At 35.7% G+C, this 20,689-nt stretch overlaps 1 protein-coding gene across 4 annotated transcripts in view; it reads right to left on the minus strand.

Moving 5' to 3' along the window:
* The window catches only part of HPSE2 (heparanase 2 (inactive)), a 577,707-nt gene that overhangs the window by 536,080 nt on the left and 20,938 nt on the right, over window positions 1–20,689 (minus strand). The window contains exon 3 of one of the 4 annotated variants that reach the window (XM_016164139.2): window positions 18,941–18,990. The exons of 2 other annotated variants lie outside the window; for them this stretch is intronic. In XM_016164139.2, coding sequence (XP_016019625.2) covers window positions 18,941–18,951 — 11 coding nt within the window. In that variant the 5' untranslated portion in view covers window positions 18,952–18,990. Of the gene's footprint in view, window positions 1–18,940; window positions 20,672–20,689 lie in introns of those variants that run through there. One more of the 4 variants, XM_036223430.1, reaches the window with a different exon arrangement.

Genomic DNA, 20,689 nt, shown 5'->3' on the forward strand with positions numbered 1-20,689 from the left:
CATCTATTTCTAGTGGAAGAATAAAGTGATACAATCTTTCTAGGGGCAATTTGGCAATATATATTAAATGCCTTAAAATATTGTTAGTTATTAACAATAATTCCAATTAGGAAGTTATCCTATGGAAGTAATCGGAATAATATACAAGCATTCAAGTATGAATATGAGCACGGAGCATTATTTATAAGTTGGAAAGAACCTAAATGTCTAGCACTAAAATAATATTTAAATAACTCATGGTGCAGTGTGATACTAGTCTATCTTCACAAAATGTTTTCTACCCGGCTAGGCCAGATCTCAAAGGATACTGATAAACTAGAGAGCTTTTGGGGAGAGAAACCAGGTGATGGAAAGCAAAAACAACATCTTATAAAAGTCAAAGAAAGATTTCAGGAGACAGAGCTGGAAAAGGGACTAAGAAAGAGAGGCTTCAGATATTGAAAGGAAAAAGAGGGGTCTTTAAACCTGTTTATCATATTTTGATTTTAACAGATCAAATGTAAACTACTGATTTAGTACATTAAAATATTAGTACATCAACAATACACAAAAAAAATAAATCAAAAAGGGAGATCATTGCATTCATTCTAATGGGACCCTTGTACCACACTTTGAGAAAAATCAGAAAGAAGCTCAAATACTTTGTTCTGTTTTGCTATGGAGATAAGAGCTAGAATCAACAGGCAGAAACCAAAGAAAAATAAGGTTTGGGCTCAGTCTAAAGAAAATCTACCAAGTAAAGCTGTTCAACAAAAATGAAATGGATGCCTTATATGGAAGAAAGTTCAGCCTGGTTGGCTGAAGTCATGAAAAAATATGGATAATGGAAGGTGGTTGGTTCTTCACCAGGTGAGATCTCTATGAGGTAGAATGGCTCCATGTTAAAAGAAACACTTAGCATTCATGCATCCTGGAACAATTAGCTACCACTTTTGATAGTATAAATTCTATATGTACAATATAATGGAATAAAAATTCTCAAATTTCTATGTGTGTACCTCATTCAAGAAAAGTTGATATGTAAAATTCCAAATTTAACAAATTTAGCAGGTCTTTTCATAATATCTTGACAGTGAAAACGTGTAATGTAATTCGTATGCCATGAAAAAAGTTTGAAGGTAAATGTGGCTATTTCTGGATTTACCAGTGATTTTTATGTTATTCGTTATACTTTTCTATATTTCCAAAGCATTTTATAATAAATACATATTACTTATGTATTCATGAAAATAATAACAGTTTTAAAAACTGAATTTAAACTATATGGTCAAAGAAGGGTAAATAGTAACTTCAAAAATGCAAATTTTATTGTGTATTATCATTATTACTTTATGAAAGTTCCAATTAAAGAATTCTGGAAGAAATAATGCTGTTAATGCAAATAATAACTGATATGTCATAGATAACATTATTATATTCTTATATTTATTATATAACCTGTTTCAGTATAGCAAAAATTTGCTAGGAAAAAAGGTCAGAAGGTATTTCATTTTTAAAAAAGAGAGATCTTACCAAAGACTACACCATGAAATTACTTTAAATGCTTAAAAATGCAGGTTCTGGAATCTTTCAGATTCAAATTCAAGTTCCAGTTTTGCCACATACTACTTTTTTGAGAGTGTGTGAGTTACTTAAACACTCTGACCTATAGATTCCTCACTTATAAATGGCAATGATAATTATCATTATTATACCTATAGCCATTGGATTGTTTCAAAAATACTGGAATAATGCTTAATCCAATGACTGGCACATAGGTGTAAGGGAAAAAAAAAAGATTGCCCCTCTGTCCCAATATATTTAATATGATTTAATTTACAAAACTTTGATCTACTATTTATCATAAATACATCAGTTGCATAAATCAAGTCATACCTATATCTATACTTTATAGAACTTATTTTCAGTTAAGAACTTCTTGTGACCATAAGGCAATCAGTATTTCTCAAAATTTAATAGGCATACAAAATACAGATTCTGATTCAATAGGTCTTGCTAAAATACAGATTCTGATTCAATAGGTCTACGGTAGTACCTGAGATGTTGCGGTTCTTACAACTGTCAGGTAATGTTGATGCTACTAGGCCACCTATCACACTTTAAATATTAAGACACTAGATTAAATTGAATTTAAGAAGATAAGTCACTCAGCTATTCAAAGTATGGCAGGCAGACCAGCAGTAGTAAATGCAGAATGGTTCTTGAAGTCTGTCTTAATTAGGAACTGCGTTCAGCTATTTGTTACACAGATCTAACGAATGTGTTTTTGCCCTCCCCTCCTCTCCCCTTCCCTCCCCTCCCCTCCCCTCTCCTTCCCTCCCCTTTCTTCCTTTCCCTTCCCCTCCTCTCCTCCTCTCTGTCTCTCTGTCTCTCTCTCTGTCTCTGTCTCTCTCTCTCTCTCTCTGTCTCTCTCTCTCTCTCTCTGTCTCTCTCTCTCTCTCTCAACATAAAGTCTGAAGTACTGTTACAATGGTATTACACTGTCATGAGTGTCTCAGACTCCTGTTTTTATACTCTGCAATCCTTAGCATTGACACATAGCTCCCATTCTCAAGGTTCTCTCATGTTCACAAGACAGCTGCTGGAATTCCAGCCATTACATCTACTATCTAGACTGGAACACGAAGATGAGAAGAAAAGTAAAAGATAACTTATAGTTGAGTCATTCCTGGAAGTCCTATCCAACAATTTCCACTTACAGCTCATGGCCACTCTTAATTGAAAAGGAGGCTGAGAAATACAGCCTTTTGCTGCCTCATATAAAATTGAGGTTCTGTTTATAAGAGGACAGGATGAATACTGAAAAGGCAGTTGCCATTCACTGCCTCAGAAGTCAGCAAATATGTGTTTAAATCCCAGCTCTACCACACTATGTAACCTGAAGCAAATTACTTGAACTTTCTGACCTTCTGTTTCTTCATTAGTAAAAATTAGTTTGAAAATAACCGCTTCATATAGTTGTTTAGGGGGTTAAATGAGATAAAGCATGTAAAAATCAGTGTCACACAGCAGATGTTCAATATATGAAAGGTTCAGATCATTCCTTTACTAAAAGTATCAGGTGAGTATTCTGCAATAGGGGAAGAAAGTAATAGTGAAATGTTTATGAGGGACTATGTTCTAGGCACATTTTTCCCTTTAAAAAAATTCCTGTTTAGAGTCTAGGCTTCAAAATACCAAAGATAACTGATTAAGTCAGCAAAATCACAATTTATAGAAACCATTATTTCTCTCCTAATCATTGAGCTCATATATATTTCCTGGATCTTCATTTATCATCAGAAAAAAATATATCCCATTTCAGAACAACAGAGTTGGAATTGTTGTTCTTTCTGATAGATGACAGAACCAATTAGAAAGGAGGAAGAAATGGCTTCTTTTCATGAAAGGTTGCCTTGTTCTTTACTGATACCACAGAAAGTGATAGCATATAAATGAGCTATCTTAGACAAATGCTAAAAGCAAATTACATATAGAAGGGCAGGATGATGCTGGATTTGGGGGCCAAAAACATCCATTCTGATAAAGAATATGTTAGCACAGAGGTGAAAGAATTTATAGTTCTCAATAAGAATCAAGGCTTTTCTTCTTTACATAAGGGAATACACTTAGCTAAGAGAGATTCTTAAATTGTAAATAAAACCCTTTGTCAAATATTGTAGTTCATCGGAATACCCAAGAAACCAATTTCTGAGTGGTAGATTTTGGCAAGTTCTAAATTCAATGCATGGAGAAATTTCATAAGTAAATGTGAATACCCCGTGTATATAAAACAGAAGCATTTAATAATCTCCAGCTTGGTCCCATATGGGGCTACCCAGGGCTGTTTTCATTATGGGAAATCAAGCTATGACAAACAAAACCCATGGGAAACAAAATGTTTTCCTCCCCCCTCAGAGACTGGCAAGTCACCAGGGGAGGCAGACTAAATAAATTCTATATTTGCATATTGCTGTCAGGGACTACACTGAGTAAATAAAACAGACGTGACTTTCTTGAAAAATCCCATACCCTGTACATGAAAATTCACACTGGCACATATTTTATAGTTGATGTCAGAGGAGACCCAGAGGCCCTCTCAGCATATCCTTTAGAGACTGCTCCTAGCAACCCGAATGTGAGGCGGGGTGGGGTGGAGGGGCGGAGGACGGGGTGGGGGGAGAGGGGGGAGGGGTGCTGTGCATAGAGCCTGTGACTACAAATCTAGGAGAACTGGTTCCTTGACTACCTTTGCCATTAACTGTCATGTCACCTTGGACAAATCTCTTAAGCTTTTTGGATCAGAAGTTCTTCAAAATCCCCTCCAACTCCAAAATATTGAGTTTGTGAATATCCCAGATTATCATAAGAGAGATTATAAGCCTCTTTAGGCAAGAGCTTGGGGAAGTGAAAGGTCTATTAGTGGGGCAGTGAATGAACCAGATCATCTGAGAAGGATTCCGTATGGGTATTAATGGGAGAAAAAGTCAAAAAGGGGAGTTTGGCCACATTGCAAAGGGTTTTGAATGCCACTACATCTTTTAAAACACTCCCTACATTTAACATCAGCAGTAGTTTAAAGCCTCACATGTCCCCAGTTATAGAAAAAAGGACAAAATAGACATTTGAGATTCATACGCATTTCCCAAATCTCAACTATCAAATAATGACTTCAACTTCTCTTTCACACCTTTTATCAGAGCAGTTAAACAATGATAAAATTTCCCCCTTCCTTTTCCCAGACTTTGGAGAATAGTGAAATAGCCACGATTTGAAGCATGAAAGCAAAGAACCTCTGGCCAATTTCAGGAATTCACTATCATCACTACCTAATATGTTCTCACCTTCTGCTACCCTGTGTTATGGTTAACTGTGAGTGTGCCTGTCTCATGCTGCAAGCTAGGCATTGTGAAAATTCCAGCTCTGGATTCAAATCCAAACTTCTATACTTGATAGCTCTGTGACCTTGAATGAGACACTTAAATTCCTTAAGCTTGTTTCTTTAATTATTAAATGAGATTTCATTTATTCACTCAATAAATATTGATTAAATGCCTATACATATGAGGTACAGTTCCAGATGCTGAGGGTAGAATACAGTGAAAAAATATAAGGTCCTTATGCTCAGAGAGCTTATATGAGGAGACAAGCAATAAATAAAAGCAAACAGATAAATAATTCAGTGCTATAATAAAAACAAAATGACAAAATAATACAGACTAAGGGAGAAAGGGCAACATGAGACAGTGAGAGAAGGTAACTCTTAAAGAGGTGACATTTGAATGAAGATCTAAATGTCAAGAAGTCAACAATTCAAAGAACAGGGAGAAAATGCATCTCAGGCAGAAATCAGAGCAAGTGCAGAAGCTCTGAGGCAGTTAAAAGTTTGGTGTGTCGGGAAGAACCAAAATATAGCCACTGTTTAAGATTCTCAGATCTACTCCTTTCTCTCTGTTACAAAGGAATTCCTATACATCCTGCTGCCATAAAAGGTTCTATTCTATAAGAAAAACCTGTACAGTACACTATATTTGAGTAGCAATACAGTGTACTGTTAAAAGTGTGGATTCTGGAGCCGGATTGCCTGTATTCAAACCCTAACCCTACCATTAACTAGATAGTTGATTTGAGGCAGATTACATAACCTTTCTATACCTCAATTTAGCATCTGTAAAATGTTGAGACTAATAGTACCTACCATATAGGTTATTGGAAGGATTAAGAATTAATAAACATAAATTAAAGTAGTGCTAGCACCCAGTATAAGTAATATATGTTGTTATTTGTATAATTACTATACTTAATGAGGTGTTATATTGAAAACATTCACAAAATGTACAACTAACTCTGCTATCGACTTTAAGGATATTTAAAAACACATAATATTGATCTGTTTTCTATTATCATAAAAGTGTCATTCATAAAAAAACATAAGAAATCAGTTTTTGCTGGGAAAGTAATCTCTAAGTTCTCTATTTGCTAGTTTCATTTAATAATTTATTGCCTTTTAGTAATTTAATTATCTATTTTCTGAAAAGTATAATACTTGGGAATTTTTTTGTTAAATAAAAACAACAACTTTGGAATTTCCTTTTTCTTCCCTTAATCATTAAAGGTTGTAATAAATCTTATGACCCTGTTGGATTCCCTACTAAAAGAGCTGTGTCATTTAAATTAAGATTGATAAATAAGAAACAGGTTGTGTAAGACCTTATGGATCATGGTAAAGAGTTGGGACTTTATTCTACATGTATCAAAAAATCCTTGAAGGGTTTTAAGAATAAGAATAATATAATCTTATAGACATTTATTTAGAAGTTCATGATGACTGCTGTGTGGAGAGACAAGAATGCAAGAAGGGAGATCAGCAGGTAACATAGGAAATTATTAGGCTTAGACTAGAGTAGTAGAAGTTAAGACACTGAGAGGTGGACTGAAATTAGATACATTTTGGAAATAGAGCCAAGAACACTGGTTGATGAAGTAAGGGAATAAGAAAATAACGACACTACTTAATCTCACAGTTTTTGTATTAAATGAATTCACATTTTAAATGGCTTAAAATTGTGCTTATCTTTTCTCAACAAATAGTGGCTGCTATTATTGTTTTATTTTATATCTCTACAGAGCTAAGCACTGTACTTTGTATATTAAGTGTCTAATACATGGTTGTTTAAAAATGAACCCTTAAATAACATCCTTTTTAAGAATGTTCTATTTCCTTGAAGACTACTTAACATTTGAAAACTTTTCTTTCTCATTTTGGTACTAACTCATATAATGTATATGCATTCAAAAGTACCTTTAAGTATTAAGTATTAAAAACATGATTCTTTCATTTCCCCCTCAATTTGAGGCCCGTGGATAAATTGACTGAAAAGCCTATATGACATATAGAAAACAAATGGCTAAATGGCAGAAGGAGGCCCTTCCTTATCAGTAATTACTTTAAATATAAAAGGACTAAACTTTTCAATTAAAAGAGAGAGACTGGCTGAATGAATTAAAATAACATGATCTATCTATATACTGTCTATTAGAGGCTAACTTTAGATACAAAGACACAAAAGGTTGAAATTAAAAGGATGGAAAACTATATTCCATGCAAATAGTAACCAAAGAGACCAAGACTGACTGGCTATACTAACCTCAGACAAAACAGACTTTAAATTAAAAAAAAAAAAACTACAAGAGACAAAAAAGGACATTATATATTAATAAAAGGTTCAATACAGCAAGAAGGTATAAAAATTATAATGACAGACCATCAAAATATATTGAGCGAAAACTGACAGTATTGAAGAGAAAAACAGACAGTTCTATAATAATACGGTTGACACTTGACTACCACAAATTTCCACTGCACAGGTCCACTTATACTTGGATTTTTTCAATAAGTGCCTGTTTTTGACTGGGAATCTATGAATGTGGAGGGTCAACTATATGCATTGCTCTGTGCCATTTTATATAGGGAATTTGAGCATCCATGCATTTTGCTATTTGTGGGACATCCTAGAACCAATCCTCCATGAATACTAAGAATAGTTAAGTTTTGGGGGAGTCAAAAGTTATACCGATTGCACAGAGGGTCAGTACCCTTAATCCGCACATTATTTGAGGGCCAACTGTAGTTGGCCACTTCAATAACCCATTCATCCAATAATACGTAGAACAACCAGAGAGAAGATAAGTAAGCAAACAGAGGATTTAAGTAATACAATAAACCAAATCTAACAGACACATACACAATACTTCAACTAACAACATCATACACATTCTTCTGAAGTGCACATGGGACATTTTCCAGAATATACCACAAATTAAGCCTCAATATATTTCAAAATATAAATGTCATACATTTATATTTATCTCTGACCACAACAGCATAAAGGTAGAAACACAGAATTACCATATAATTCAGCAATTCCATTTCAGGATATATACCCTAAAGAACTGAAAGCAGGGTCTCCAAAAGATATTTGTGTACCTGTGTTCATAGCAGCATTATTCACAATCGCTAAAACACGGAAGCAATTCAAGTGTTCATCAACAGATGAACAGATAAGCAAAATATGGTATATACATACAATGAAATATTATTCAGCCTTAAAAATAAAAGAATTTATGCAATATGCTTTACCTAGGATGAACTCTGAGAACATTATACTAAGTAAAATAAGCAAATCACAGAAAGACAAATACTACATTATTCCACTTATATGTGGTACTTAGTCAAAATCATCAAGACAGAGTACAATGGTGGTTTCCAGGGGCTGGGGAAGGGGAGAATAAGAAGTTATTGTTTAATAGATATTATGTTTCAGATTCACAAGATAAAAAGAGTTATAGGGATGGATGGTGGTGATGGCTGCACTCAACATATTTTATACCACTGAAATGTGCACTTAAAAATAGTTAAGATGGTGTTTTATGTTTATTTTAAAACAATTTTTTAAAAAAGAAAAACGAAGGAAAAAACATCAATTGTTGAACAACCAAAAGTAGAGCTAAAGTGAACCCTAGAGGAGCTCTCTCCTTATGATATTGTTTTTAGAAGGAATACTGGAGAAGAAAGAATAATAAGTAGGATTAAAGAGTAAGAGAGTTCACAATGTTGATGTAAGAATACTATAGCACACAAGGTTACAAAAGGTGAGTCAACCAATGGACTTCCCATCCTGAATTCAAAATGATCTGATGTTCATTTGTTTCTCATTCATTTGTTTCATCCTCTCTGGTTAGTAGTTAGAGATCAATTAGTGTTATTACCAGAAGGGATCACCGAAATCATTCTACCTCCTTGTTTTTTTCTAATAAAGATTTGAGAGTCCAAGAAGACATTTCCCCAAAATTCCTACCCTGGTAAGGACTGGGGCTGGCACCACGACCTAGATCTTCAGATTGTGGGTGTGTACACTTTTTCTTCCTTGGCTCACATTCTCTCTTTTTTCTCTCTTGTTCTCACTGCCATTTAGTTATTTAGTTATACAAAATGATGGCCCACAGAGGGTTCCAATCTGATGAGGAAATCACACTGAAATGAGCCCCACTGAGAAAAGGCTGTGCAGGTGTCCAGGCAGAAAGAGTCAAAAGCTAGGTCTTCCTCTCAGCCCTTAGCAAGCTCCATTCTCCTCCAGTAAACCTTAATTGAAATTTTCAAGGATGAACAAAATGCTAGAAACAGGAGAGGGCTGACTGAATGATTTTTGAAGGAAAAAAATAAAAGGTTGTCAAGACCTATATATCATATTGGTTTGAAGATGTCCAAGAAAAAGAAGTTTAAAAGGGCAGGGGAAAAGGAAAAGAGAATAAAGGAGAAAGGAGAAAAAAGGAAAGGGGCAAGAAGCCAGACACATTGAAAATGTATGAAAACCAGCTGGGAACTGGTTAATAACAGAGAAAGTAAACACTTGAGAAGTTTCCATTAAAAAGTATTATTTTATTAATTCATCTAATAAATGTTCTGAATGCCATGTATATAACACTCTACTATGCCTATGGGGAGGTACACATTAAAATGCAGCCCTGAGTTGTCAGAGCCTAAATTCTAGTAGGAGGGGAAGATATATGATTAAACAAGCATTCAGGGAATTCTTACCACATGCTTGACACTGTACTAGGTGCTAGGTACTACAGAGATGAATGAGAGTTGCTGCACTCACAGAATCTGCATTATAGAGCAGTGCTGTCCAACGAAAACATGAGAACCACAAATATGAGCCATAAATGTAATTTTAAATTATCTTGCAGTCATATTAAAAAAGGTAAAAAGAAATAAGTAAAATCAACGTTAATAATGTATTTTATTTATCCCAATATATCTAAAATATTATCACTTAAATATGTAATATAAAAAATACATTAATAAGATATTTTACATTTGAACTTCTTTTTCTCATACTAAGTCTGAAATTCAGCGTTTATTTTACACTTATAGAACATCTCAATTCGCTCTAGCCACATTTCAAGTACTCAAAAGCCACATGTAGTTAGTAGCTACCTTCCAAAGGGATACTTCTCAAATTTCTTCTGATAAATCTAAATCACACACATCTCTGAAGTTTCTGACATGTATCTTCCCTACTTTCACTTTCCCTTATTCAAGGAGGAATTCCCTCTCCATTTTCATCTCTTGCTTTCTATCCCTACCCACTTAGTAATCTCTACTTTGCTGGCTAGAGCTGGAGCCTAGAAGTTCTATGCTTTTCCAAGGTCCAAGGCTCATATGACCCTCTTCATCTGTAAGGTCTAATAAGCAGCTACTGGTCCCCCCATCACCACCACACATATATACAAACAATACCTATTTGAGATTCGCCATTACTAAAGGGCACACAAATATAAAATAACGTTACTATTATACGTAGTAAATAGAGGGAGAAAGCAAAATATTTACGTTATTCCACAAAGTAGTACATGGTTATATAGCAAATGTTGAGTTGGTATTAAGAAATATTAGATAGGCCAGAGTAGTCAGGCAAAGCTTTATTGAGCAAAGGAAACTTGAACTGTGCCTTGAAAGATGAATAATGCACATTGAAATAAAATTTAAAATACTTTGCCTTTTTAATATAAAATAGGAATTTGAAAACTTAGTCAAGCTATGACTTAAAATGCGTTTTAAAAATTCTGAGAGACTGTATACTCAGTCCTAGAGGAAGTTTTAGGGAAGGGCATAGGAACATTTTGCTCTTCTTATAAAAACAGGGATGGGGTAAGGGAAGTCAATTAAGGGTCATGCTCAAGTGAAAAACAACTTCTGTTTTATACAGATGCCAATTTTAAAAGAAACTAGAGACACTGGAAAACTATTTTTTACCCTTTAAATAATTTAAAAGAGTATATAACCACAGAAGAATAACTGAAAAACTGGTCGAGAAAACATTCATTAATCAGATTTTCATCAATATCAGTTATAATTTTTTAAACCTCAATCCCAGATTATAGTCAATTACAGGAGAAAGAAATATGGCAGAGAAAGGTAAAATGTCTTCTCTCTCAGTCCAAACCCTGGCTATCCCTGTGATTTTCCATGTCCACTAGCCAAAATGCTTGCCAAAATGACTGGACAAATATTTGTCCAGATCCATCACTGATGGACAAGGCTAATACCTTAAACTCCAAATGAGGTTCCAGGTTTCCTCCTTAGTCTTCACCTCCTGGCAAATGTATTTAGAGCAAGAATACCTGTTTCTAAGGATATTTTTCTCAGGTAAATGCAACAGTATTGTCTGATCAATGAATTATGTTTTAAAATAATATCTAATAAGAGTATACCTTCACTAACAACCTTCAGTACTCAAAATGGAGGAGTGGTAAAGTATATAGATTTGGATATTACAAATCCAGGGGCTGAATCCTCACTCTGATGACCTTGGACAAGTTATTCAGCCTCTCAGAGCTTCAGTTCTCCATGTATAAAATCAAGGTAATAATATTACCTCATAAGCTGTTATAGGCCTTAAATAACACAATAGATGTAAATTCCTCATTATAGGCCCTGCACCTAGTAAGTGATCAATGTAATTTTATTATCATTATTTTCCCAGTGACATGATGACTTCCACTGTAGAGACAAATATATCAGGTAATCTCAGCCTAGTGACATAAAATATTTGATTTGTCCATCAACCCCCTTTGTTCTGAGTCTATACTCAGAAAATATGGCTTTCTACTTAAGTCCATCTACAAGAGAATGGGTTTTCATACACACACACACACACACACACACACACACATATGGTAGTTCCTGGAACAGTTACACTTCTAATTGAAGATAAATCTCTTAATTAAAAAAATTTATCAAGGAAAAACTGAGCTATATTTACTACATTTTACCAACAGCAATCACAGGACAGAGCCATAATTATTCCAACACACTGCAAGCAGGAAGGTAAACTAAATTAGCAACACATTCAGAAAGCAATTTAATGAAACATTTCAAGAGCTTTAAAAAATACACTTTGACTCAGTAATTCCACTCCTATATTTTAAGCAAGTTATCAAAGTTCCACAGACTCTATTAGAACAGAGATGTTTGTAGTAGCATTGTTTATCAGATGAGGAAATGGAATAACCTAAATATTTATCAGTGAAAAATTAGCGGTAATAATATCCTTTATTTAAATAGCATTTACTTTGTATTAGGCAATATTCAAAGAGTTTTGAGGTACCTAAATTAACTTGGGCAAGGTTATACAGACAGCTAAAAGGTGGTAGAACCAGGATTAAAATACAAATAATTCATTGTTTGTGTTCTTAATCATTATACTGTACTGCCCTCAGCAAAATGGAATTATAGTATATCCACACAATGGACTTTCAAATAGCCATTAAAATTAGGTTTATGAATGGTTTATTAAGACTTTAAAAATGTTTATATTGTAATGTTAAATTAAAAGCAAGATATAATTATACATAAGCACACTAAACAGTTATTATTTCAACTATGTTAAAAATGTAAGGGAAAAAAGGACTGGATTTTAAACAATTTTTTTCTTCTTTCTTTTCTATGTTTTCCAAATGCTTTATAATACTGTATTTAAATTTTTATTTGAAACAAGAGACAACTGGAAAGTAAAGCCATACTTCTGCTGACAAAAGGGATCCAATGACACACTTTGTTTCAAAACTTATTTATAAAAACACAAAACCGATAAGGCAGCAAGGTGAAGTAGACAAAGATTATGGCTTTAAAACTGAAAGACTTGGGCTGAAAAACCTGAAACATGCCACTTAGAGGCAGAGTAGCCTTATCTGTAGAATGGAAATATAAACATATCCTAAGATTACTGTGAAGATCAAATAAGATGATTCAGATAAAAATAAACTGGAAAGCAATTTGGTATTATTTCCCAGGCTTAATCAAGATACTTCTTCTTCCCCCCAACCCCCACCAGTTAAAACAGGCTACAAATCTCTTTCCTCTTCTCCCATGTGAGCCTATTTTTACTCTAGCCCAGTGGCCTCAAGGCACAGGAGATATCACTTCCATATCTAGATAATCCCCTCTATGCCAACCCTGCAAAGCAATCCATACATCAGCCAAGCTGGGGCTGTATCCATATTCAACAGTATCACTGCTTCTCCTTCTCAATCCCAACCACTAGCAACATAGTGTTGAGAAAACCCGAACCAGAACTCTACATCTAGGCTGACTTACATGAACCAAAATATTTACCGAATATTTGAATCAAAATATTTATGGTAAAAAAAAAAACAAAAACAAAAACAAAAAAAAAACAAAAAAACACTTAAATATGTCACTTTAAAATTTACAAATAAGCTGTATTCATTATTTTGTTTTAAATTCAAATATATTCTCCTACAAAAACTCAAATGGACAGATAATTCTGTTGATCCACATTGCTAAAGTTGTATAAGGTTGTAATAAAAACTCAAACAAATACAAGACGGTTTAAATCTACAGAAGGTATTCTCAACAAGTACTTTCTGAAAACAGATCTCTAATAGTCCTGGCTGAGCCAGCCTATTCAAACTCATAAATAACTGATAGCAGATCAAACTTTGGTCTGAAATAGTAAGAGATGCACTGAAAACACTGGACCATGAAATGGCAGAATAAGAGAAACTACGATGTAAGTAAATCAGTTCCTCCTGGGATCTAAAATATTCTGGATGCTACCAGACCCCCTTGGACCTACTAAGGACACAAAGAATAGCCCATCATTATCCCTTAAGCAGGCCCTTACATTCTCTGAGCTGTTTTGCACTAGTAAAGTGCCAGGCTTACTTCACAATATGAGTATAAAGTAAGAAAGTATACATGAAAATGCATAAATGTTGGTGGGCTACCTGGTGTAAAAACTGTCATTGTTCCTTTTTTATATTCTTCTGGTGAAAGAGTAAAACTGAGAAGAGAAAGTAATATAGCAAGTTTGTAGCATCAAAGTTCTTAATGATTTCACAGCCTTACCTATAACTATCCCAGTTAACTTTTAAGGATGGGAAGAGGAACACAGGTATCTGGAGATACAGAAAAGCCAATTCACAAACCTTCTCTAGTACCATGCTCTTCTACTTTATAGCATCAAGAACTGTGAAGACATTTTTTTTCTCTCTCTCTCTCTGGCTTCTGAAAAAAAGCTGCATCCTCCCTGACATACAAACGGTCAGGAAGGGACCTTAACAAACTTTTCCTCTCCTTTATTCTGATGTCCTATGAAAGTGAATTACTCCACTAGGAAGTAAAGTTCCTTTAAAATAATGCTACCCAAAGATCCTGAACTGCCAAAGCCATCCTGAGAAAAAAGAATGAGGCTGGAGGCATTACCCGGCCTGACTACAAAGCGACAATGATCAAAACAGCATGGTATTGGCAGCAAAACAGACACACGGACCAGTGGAACAGAATCAAGAGAACAGAAGTAAACCCATATTTACATGGGCAAATAATTTTCGACAAAAAAAGCAAAAAATATACAGTGGAGAAAGGAAAGCCTCTTCGATAAATGGTCCTGGGAAAACTAGAATGCCACCTGCAAAAGAATAAAACTGGTGTCTATCACCTCACACCAAAATTAACTAAAAATGGATTAAGGACATGAATATAAGACCTGAAACAATAAAATGCATAGAAGAAAACATAGGAACTAAACTCAAAGATCTTTGACTTAAAAAGGATTTTATGAATTTCACCTCAAAGGCAAAGGAAGTAAAAGCAAAAATAAATGAATGGGACTACATCAAATTAAAAAGCTTCTGCTCAGCAAAAGAAATCGTTAACAAGGTAAAGAGACAACCATCCAAAAGGGAAAATATATTTGCAAGCAACACCTCCAATAAGGGCCCAATATCCAAAATACGTAAAGAACTCATACAACTCAATAACAACAATAAAAACAAACGATCCACTCAAAAACTGGGCAGAGGACCGGAACAGACAGTTTTCGATAGAGGACATACAAATGGCCAACAAATATTTGAAAAGATGCTCAACATCGCTAACTAATGCAAATCAAAACCACAATAAGATACCATCTCACACCTGTTAGAATAGCTATAATCAACAGGACAAGTAATAACGAATGCTGGAGAGGATGCAAAGAAATAGGAACCCTCATACACTGCTGGAGGGACTGCAAATTGGTACAGCCACTATGGAAAACAGTATGGAGGTTCCTCAAAAAACTAAGAATTGATCTACCATATGATCCAGCAATCCCTCTGCTGGGTATTTACCACAAAGACTTAAAAACTCATATCCATAAAGATATTTGCACATCATTGTTCATAGCAGCATTATTCACAGTGGCCAGAACATAGAAGCAAGCAAAGTGTCCTACAATAGATGATTGCCTAAAGAAGCAGTGGTGCATATATTAGTCAGCCATAAGAAGAGATAAAATACTGCCATTTGCAACAGCATGGATGGACCTCAAGATAACCATGCTAAGCGAAATAAGCCAGACATAAAAAGTTGAAAATCACATGATATCACTTATATGTGGGATATAAACCTAAAAGCAACAAATGAACAGGACAAACAAACAAAGACTCATGGACATGGACTATAGACTAGTGGTTACCAGAGGGCAGAGTACAGGGGAGGAAGGGGGAGGTACACAGGGTAAAGGGGGTCAAATATAGGGGAATAGGGGGAGGATGAAGTGGGAAAGGGGGTCAAATACATGGCAGCTGAAGGAAACTGGGTGGTAGACACACAATAGAATATACAGGTGTCAAATTATAATGTACACCTGAAAATTATAGAATTGTATTAACCAATGTTATCCCAATAAACTTAATAAAAAATAAAGTAAAATAAATAATAAAATAAAATAATGCTATCTCAGGCTGGTGAAATTAGAACCCAAAGTTGGATCCAGATGACAGATTTAAAATGCACTGTTTCCAAGAATCTAGCATCTAAATTTACATGAGATAATAAGGATTTTAGGGAAGTTGGGAAACTGTGAAGGGAAAATAGGAAGTGTGGTAAAGACACATAGGGACTTCAGAACCTCAAAAAACATGGTATATAGTTTCCCAGTGTTCAGGACTGACTTGGAAAGTCTGAGGGACAGGCCAGGTGCAGTCTGCCAACTAAGATGAGAGATCCAAAGAAAAACTGCCAAAAATCTACCTTCAATTATGCCTAATTCCTGCTTAACCTTTAGGTTACCATTTTAGACAATACTGACTCGAGAACATGTCCCCTGACTCCACAAATCTACTTCTTTAACCTTGGCTTAAGTAGCATTTACTCCCCTAAACATGCCACACTTATCATACTTAAGTATTTTTTGTTTAATCCCATTCTAGGTTAGGGGCTTTCCAAGAATTTTGATTAAATATGGACCTCTGAACACTTACATTTCCATGTAAGATGGAGTAGTCTGATGCAGGTAAACGTTAGCACTTAACAACAACTAAGCTTTGGATAAATTACAATAATCATATATTTAAAGGCCTCAAAAAGCTTTGACGGCAATATGAATATCAGGAACAAAATTTCAGAGAACAGAGAACCAGTCAGAGGTGATCAAAGGGTTTATGGTGCTGGGGGCGCATTTGCCATTTCTGGGCACAGACTAGTGGCTGAGATCTGGAATTGGGCCAAGCACAATAAAATTGCTACAGGACACAGAAATGAGCAAAATTTTTCACAGGTACTTGTGTTGGAGTGACAAAATTGAAGATCTGAGAAGCTTCAAACACAAGCCAGTTTCCTCCTCAAGGTATTTGCTAAATTCTGAAGGTAAGTCAAAACCTGCAAAGCAAAGCACAATTTTCTAGAGTCTATGGATACTTAGGAGACTATAGCTGGCTAAAGGAAAAGGGCCTTGAATACACAGTGAGAAGTGAAAGCCCTGGAGGGAATGATGGATTAATAACACCTTTTTCCTCATGGTATCTGCCAATATGGGCACAGCTAGAGGCTGAGAATACGGTCTTGTCAGAAGGCTGCTTCTAAAGAATAGAGTGCTCTTGGCAGTTGTCTTAGAAGTAACAGTTAGCCAGTAAATCAGCAGTCTTGACGGACCAAAATTGCAGACTTAAAAAACCTCAACTCAGAGCCAGTTTCCTCCTCAAAAGATGTGTGATATTTTGAAGCTTTAAGGGTAGAAGTCTAAATAGCTAATCCAAATACCTCTGCAAAATAGAGTGAAAATTTCTGCAGAGCCTTGGTCCTAAACAAAGGATCCTCCATCCCACCCCCCGACCCCGCCACTTTTAATGAAAACTCATGAAAGACCATGTCCTAAGAACAAGAAAAACAAAGGTGGACTATATCTGACCAAAACTTCAAACTAGTCTTGACCTAAATAAATTTGTAACTAGATTAAGGTAATGAGAACCCCCATTCTATCTTCTTGGAATCTTGCATCTCTGGTGAAAGATACCGTCATCTGAAGCCTCTAAAGTTGTTAATGTTGTTGTTAGTGTGTGTTTAATATAAAACATCTGACATTTCAATGAAGATTATTAGGTAAATGAAGACAGAACCATTTTTATTGATAACCAATAAAAGTGATCCATAGGTGATCAAGATATTGGAGTTAGCAAATAAGGATTTAAATAATTCATACATTACAATAAATAAAGGAAAGGACTGCCAAAAGAAAAGACAAAATTTCAACAGAGAAATAGAATTTATATAAAGAATCAAATGGACATTCTAAAACTAAAAATATATGAAATTAAGTACTCAATGAGTATGTTTAAAAATAGATTGACCTATCAAAAGATGGGACGGAAACTTGGAGAAAAATCAATAGAAAATACCCAAACTGAAGCACAAAAAGAAAAAGACCACTGGGGGCTGATAGAGGAGAGAGCGAAGGCATGAAAGAGAAAACAAACAGAGCACAGAGGTATGTGGGACATAGTCGAATCTAACATACGTGTAATTAGAGTTCCAAAAGAAGAGGAGAAAGAAAATGGGGCAGAAGCAATATTTGAAGAGGTAATGATGGAAGATTTTCTAAAACTGATCAAAGATGCAGTAAAAAAAAAAAGTTTGACTCCATTTTGGGTAACTTTCAAGCCTTGTCCCTCCCTTTCACCTTCTCACCCCATCTATGGGCAAGCCAATAAGCCAGCCTGTATGCTCCCTCCCACTGGCAGGAAGTCCAACCCACACAAGCCCTGGTACATCATTACTCTCACCTCGTTCCCACCCTCTTTCCACAATAAAAGCTAAACTCGGTCTCTCCTCTTTGCTCTCTCAAGCCATTCTTGGATCTCGGGAGCCTGCCCTGCTCTCATCAGAAAGCCTCATTATATGAATAATAAATCTTTTTCTATCCTCTTGGTTCATATGCGGTAAAAATCAGTCTCAACATTTAAATAAAATCTTTGGTGGAGGGTATTGATGCTATCCCCTACAGTGTAACCATAACACCATTAGTGCTATGAGCAAGACATTGAGATAATGACCACTGTCACTAGGGGTCTTTCTTCTTTTGCTTTAGCATGCTAACTGGCTCTGCTGACTGTTAGTGAGCATGCACTTTAAATTGCTATTTGCTGAAAAGCAAGGTCTTTGATCTGTGCTACTGCCTGCTGAAGACCTTGCACTTGGAGCTGTGCTGCTTTGTGCTGTATTTGCTTATTCCTACTAAGGTTCTGTTAGAGATTTAAACGACCTAAGTTGGAAGTTTCAATATTGGCATTTAGAGATAGGACAACGGGAGTGGTTCCCTCTTTAAAGTGGCCCTGGGTCACACATCTTGATCAGGACCCATCTTTGTATCTCCTGAATTATGTGTCTCAACTCCAGCATAAACCATGACTGACACTAGACTCAGAGAAATAACACTTACTCTGTGACCAGTGGTTGTGTGTCTCAACCAGGTATTGGTCCCTGCTCTATAGAACACTCAGGGAAAAGACTGATACACTGATCAATACATAGACCAAGTCATCACTTGTGTGGAGGAAGAGTAATCACCATGTAGTGTGCTGAAGTCCACTCTTCTAAGAGCATATGACTCACCAGAACTCCATGCCTTAAATATCCCTCCTCTGCTGCTGCCAGCTAGGCCTCTGCTCACAAAAAAAAAAAAAAAAAAAAGATCCCAATACTCAGGTTTAGAGAGAAAAACACCCATGGCACCCCCATAGCACAGCCAAGGAGTTAATTCAAACTTGAGTTAAGCCTAGGATCCTTAGATCCAAACAAACTACCATTGCCAAGGGGTAGCCCCCTAACCCTTATGATACTGATTTGAAAATCTCTGGAAGAAGAAAGTTATAAATCAGAGCTGGATAGAGTCCCAAACCCTTTCCCCTACTGAAAGATATCCAGTAAACACATACATACATGGTAACAGAGGGAAGAAACAAAAACCTGAACAGAGGTTCACAAATTGATCCAATTAGAAATCTAAAATTTACTAAAAGAATCTATACAACAAAAATTAAAAAGAGTGCCAATTGGTTTGTGTGCCTCTCCAACATAGGTTCTGAATTAACATTAAATGTGTTGAAATATACCAACTGGCAAATCTCCATAGCCTTAATTGATACTGAGGCTCAAATTACAGTTATACCTAGCAATCCCACTAAATTTTAAAAAGATACTCCCCTATACTTCTAGGGAAATGAAAAATAAAATAGATGACAAAGGGACAAACAGGTATACCTCCATCTCTGACACTGATAAGAAAATAGCTATTGATACTCTCAGCACCCACAAAGTTAAACAAGCCCAACATCTTTCAGGCCTTTCTGGGTTCTGGAAGCAACATATTTCTCATTAACAAATTTTACATAAACTCATTTATGCTATTGATTACAAACTGCCTCACTTTGAAAGGAGCTTCCTACAACATAAGGTTCTAGAATCTGTACATAACAGAGGCTACTTCACTGTAGAAGTGTATTAGTTTTCTATTACTGCTATAAAAAATTACCACAAACTTGGTGACTTAAAACAACACGAATTTATTTTCTGTAAATCAGAAAAGACCAACATAGTTCTCACTAGGCTAAAATCAAGCTGTCATTCAGGCTACATTCCTTTCTGGAGGCTTAGGGAAATATTAATTTACTTGTCATTTGCAGCTTCTGGAGGCTGCCCACATTCTTTCACCTCCTTGGCCATTCTTCCATAATTAAATCTCCCTCTGATTATAGCCAGGAATAGTCTTCCTGTGATTAGACTGGATCCAGCTAGATAATCCAGGATAATCTCCACATATCAATTAAGTCTTTAATTTTAATTGCAGAATCCTTTTTGCTATGTAAGGTAACATAGTCACAAGTTCCAGAGATCAGGACAGAAACATCTTTGGGGCCATTATTCTTCCAAACACAAGAGGCTTTAACAACTTCTCATACATGGTAACAGAGGGAAGAAACAAAAACCTGAACAGAGGTTCACAAATTGATCCAATTTGTGAACTGATCCAATTTGTGAACCCTAGAGCTCTCACAGGCCCTAGAGCTCTGGACTACCCATGGTGGCTATCAATTGTCCATGGGTTTCTGATACAAGAAACTCCTCTCCTCAACCTCACACTACACGCTATTAGGGAGGCAATTATTGGCTCTTTGTTGGGCTCTCCTGGAAGCAGAGTATCTTATAGACCCTAACCCAGTAATGCCCCATAACCAGCTACCCATTATGCACTCACAAACTCAACATGGCCACTGAGGCCTCCTTGCTAAAATGGAAATAGCACATGCAAGATAGAACCAATGCTGGGCCCTCTGCCATATCCCACTTGCAGGAGGGGGTAGT

This window comes from Rousettus aegyptiacus, unplaced genomic scaffold (assembly GCF_014176215.1).
Source record: "Rousettus aegyptiacus isolate mRouAeg1 unplaced genomic scaffold, mRouAeg1.p scaffold_m13_p_6, whole genome shotgun sequence".
Classification (NCBI taxonomy): domain Eukaryota; kingdom Metazoa; phylum Chordata; class Mammalia; order Chiroptera; family Pteropodidae; genus Rousettus; species Rousettus aegyptiacus.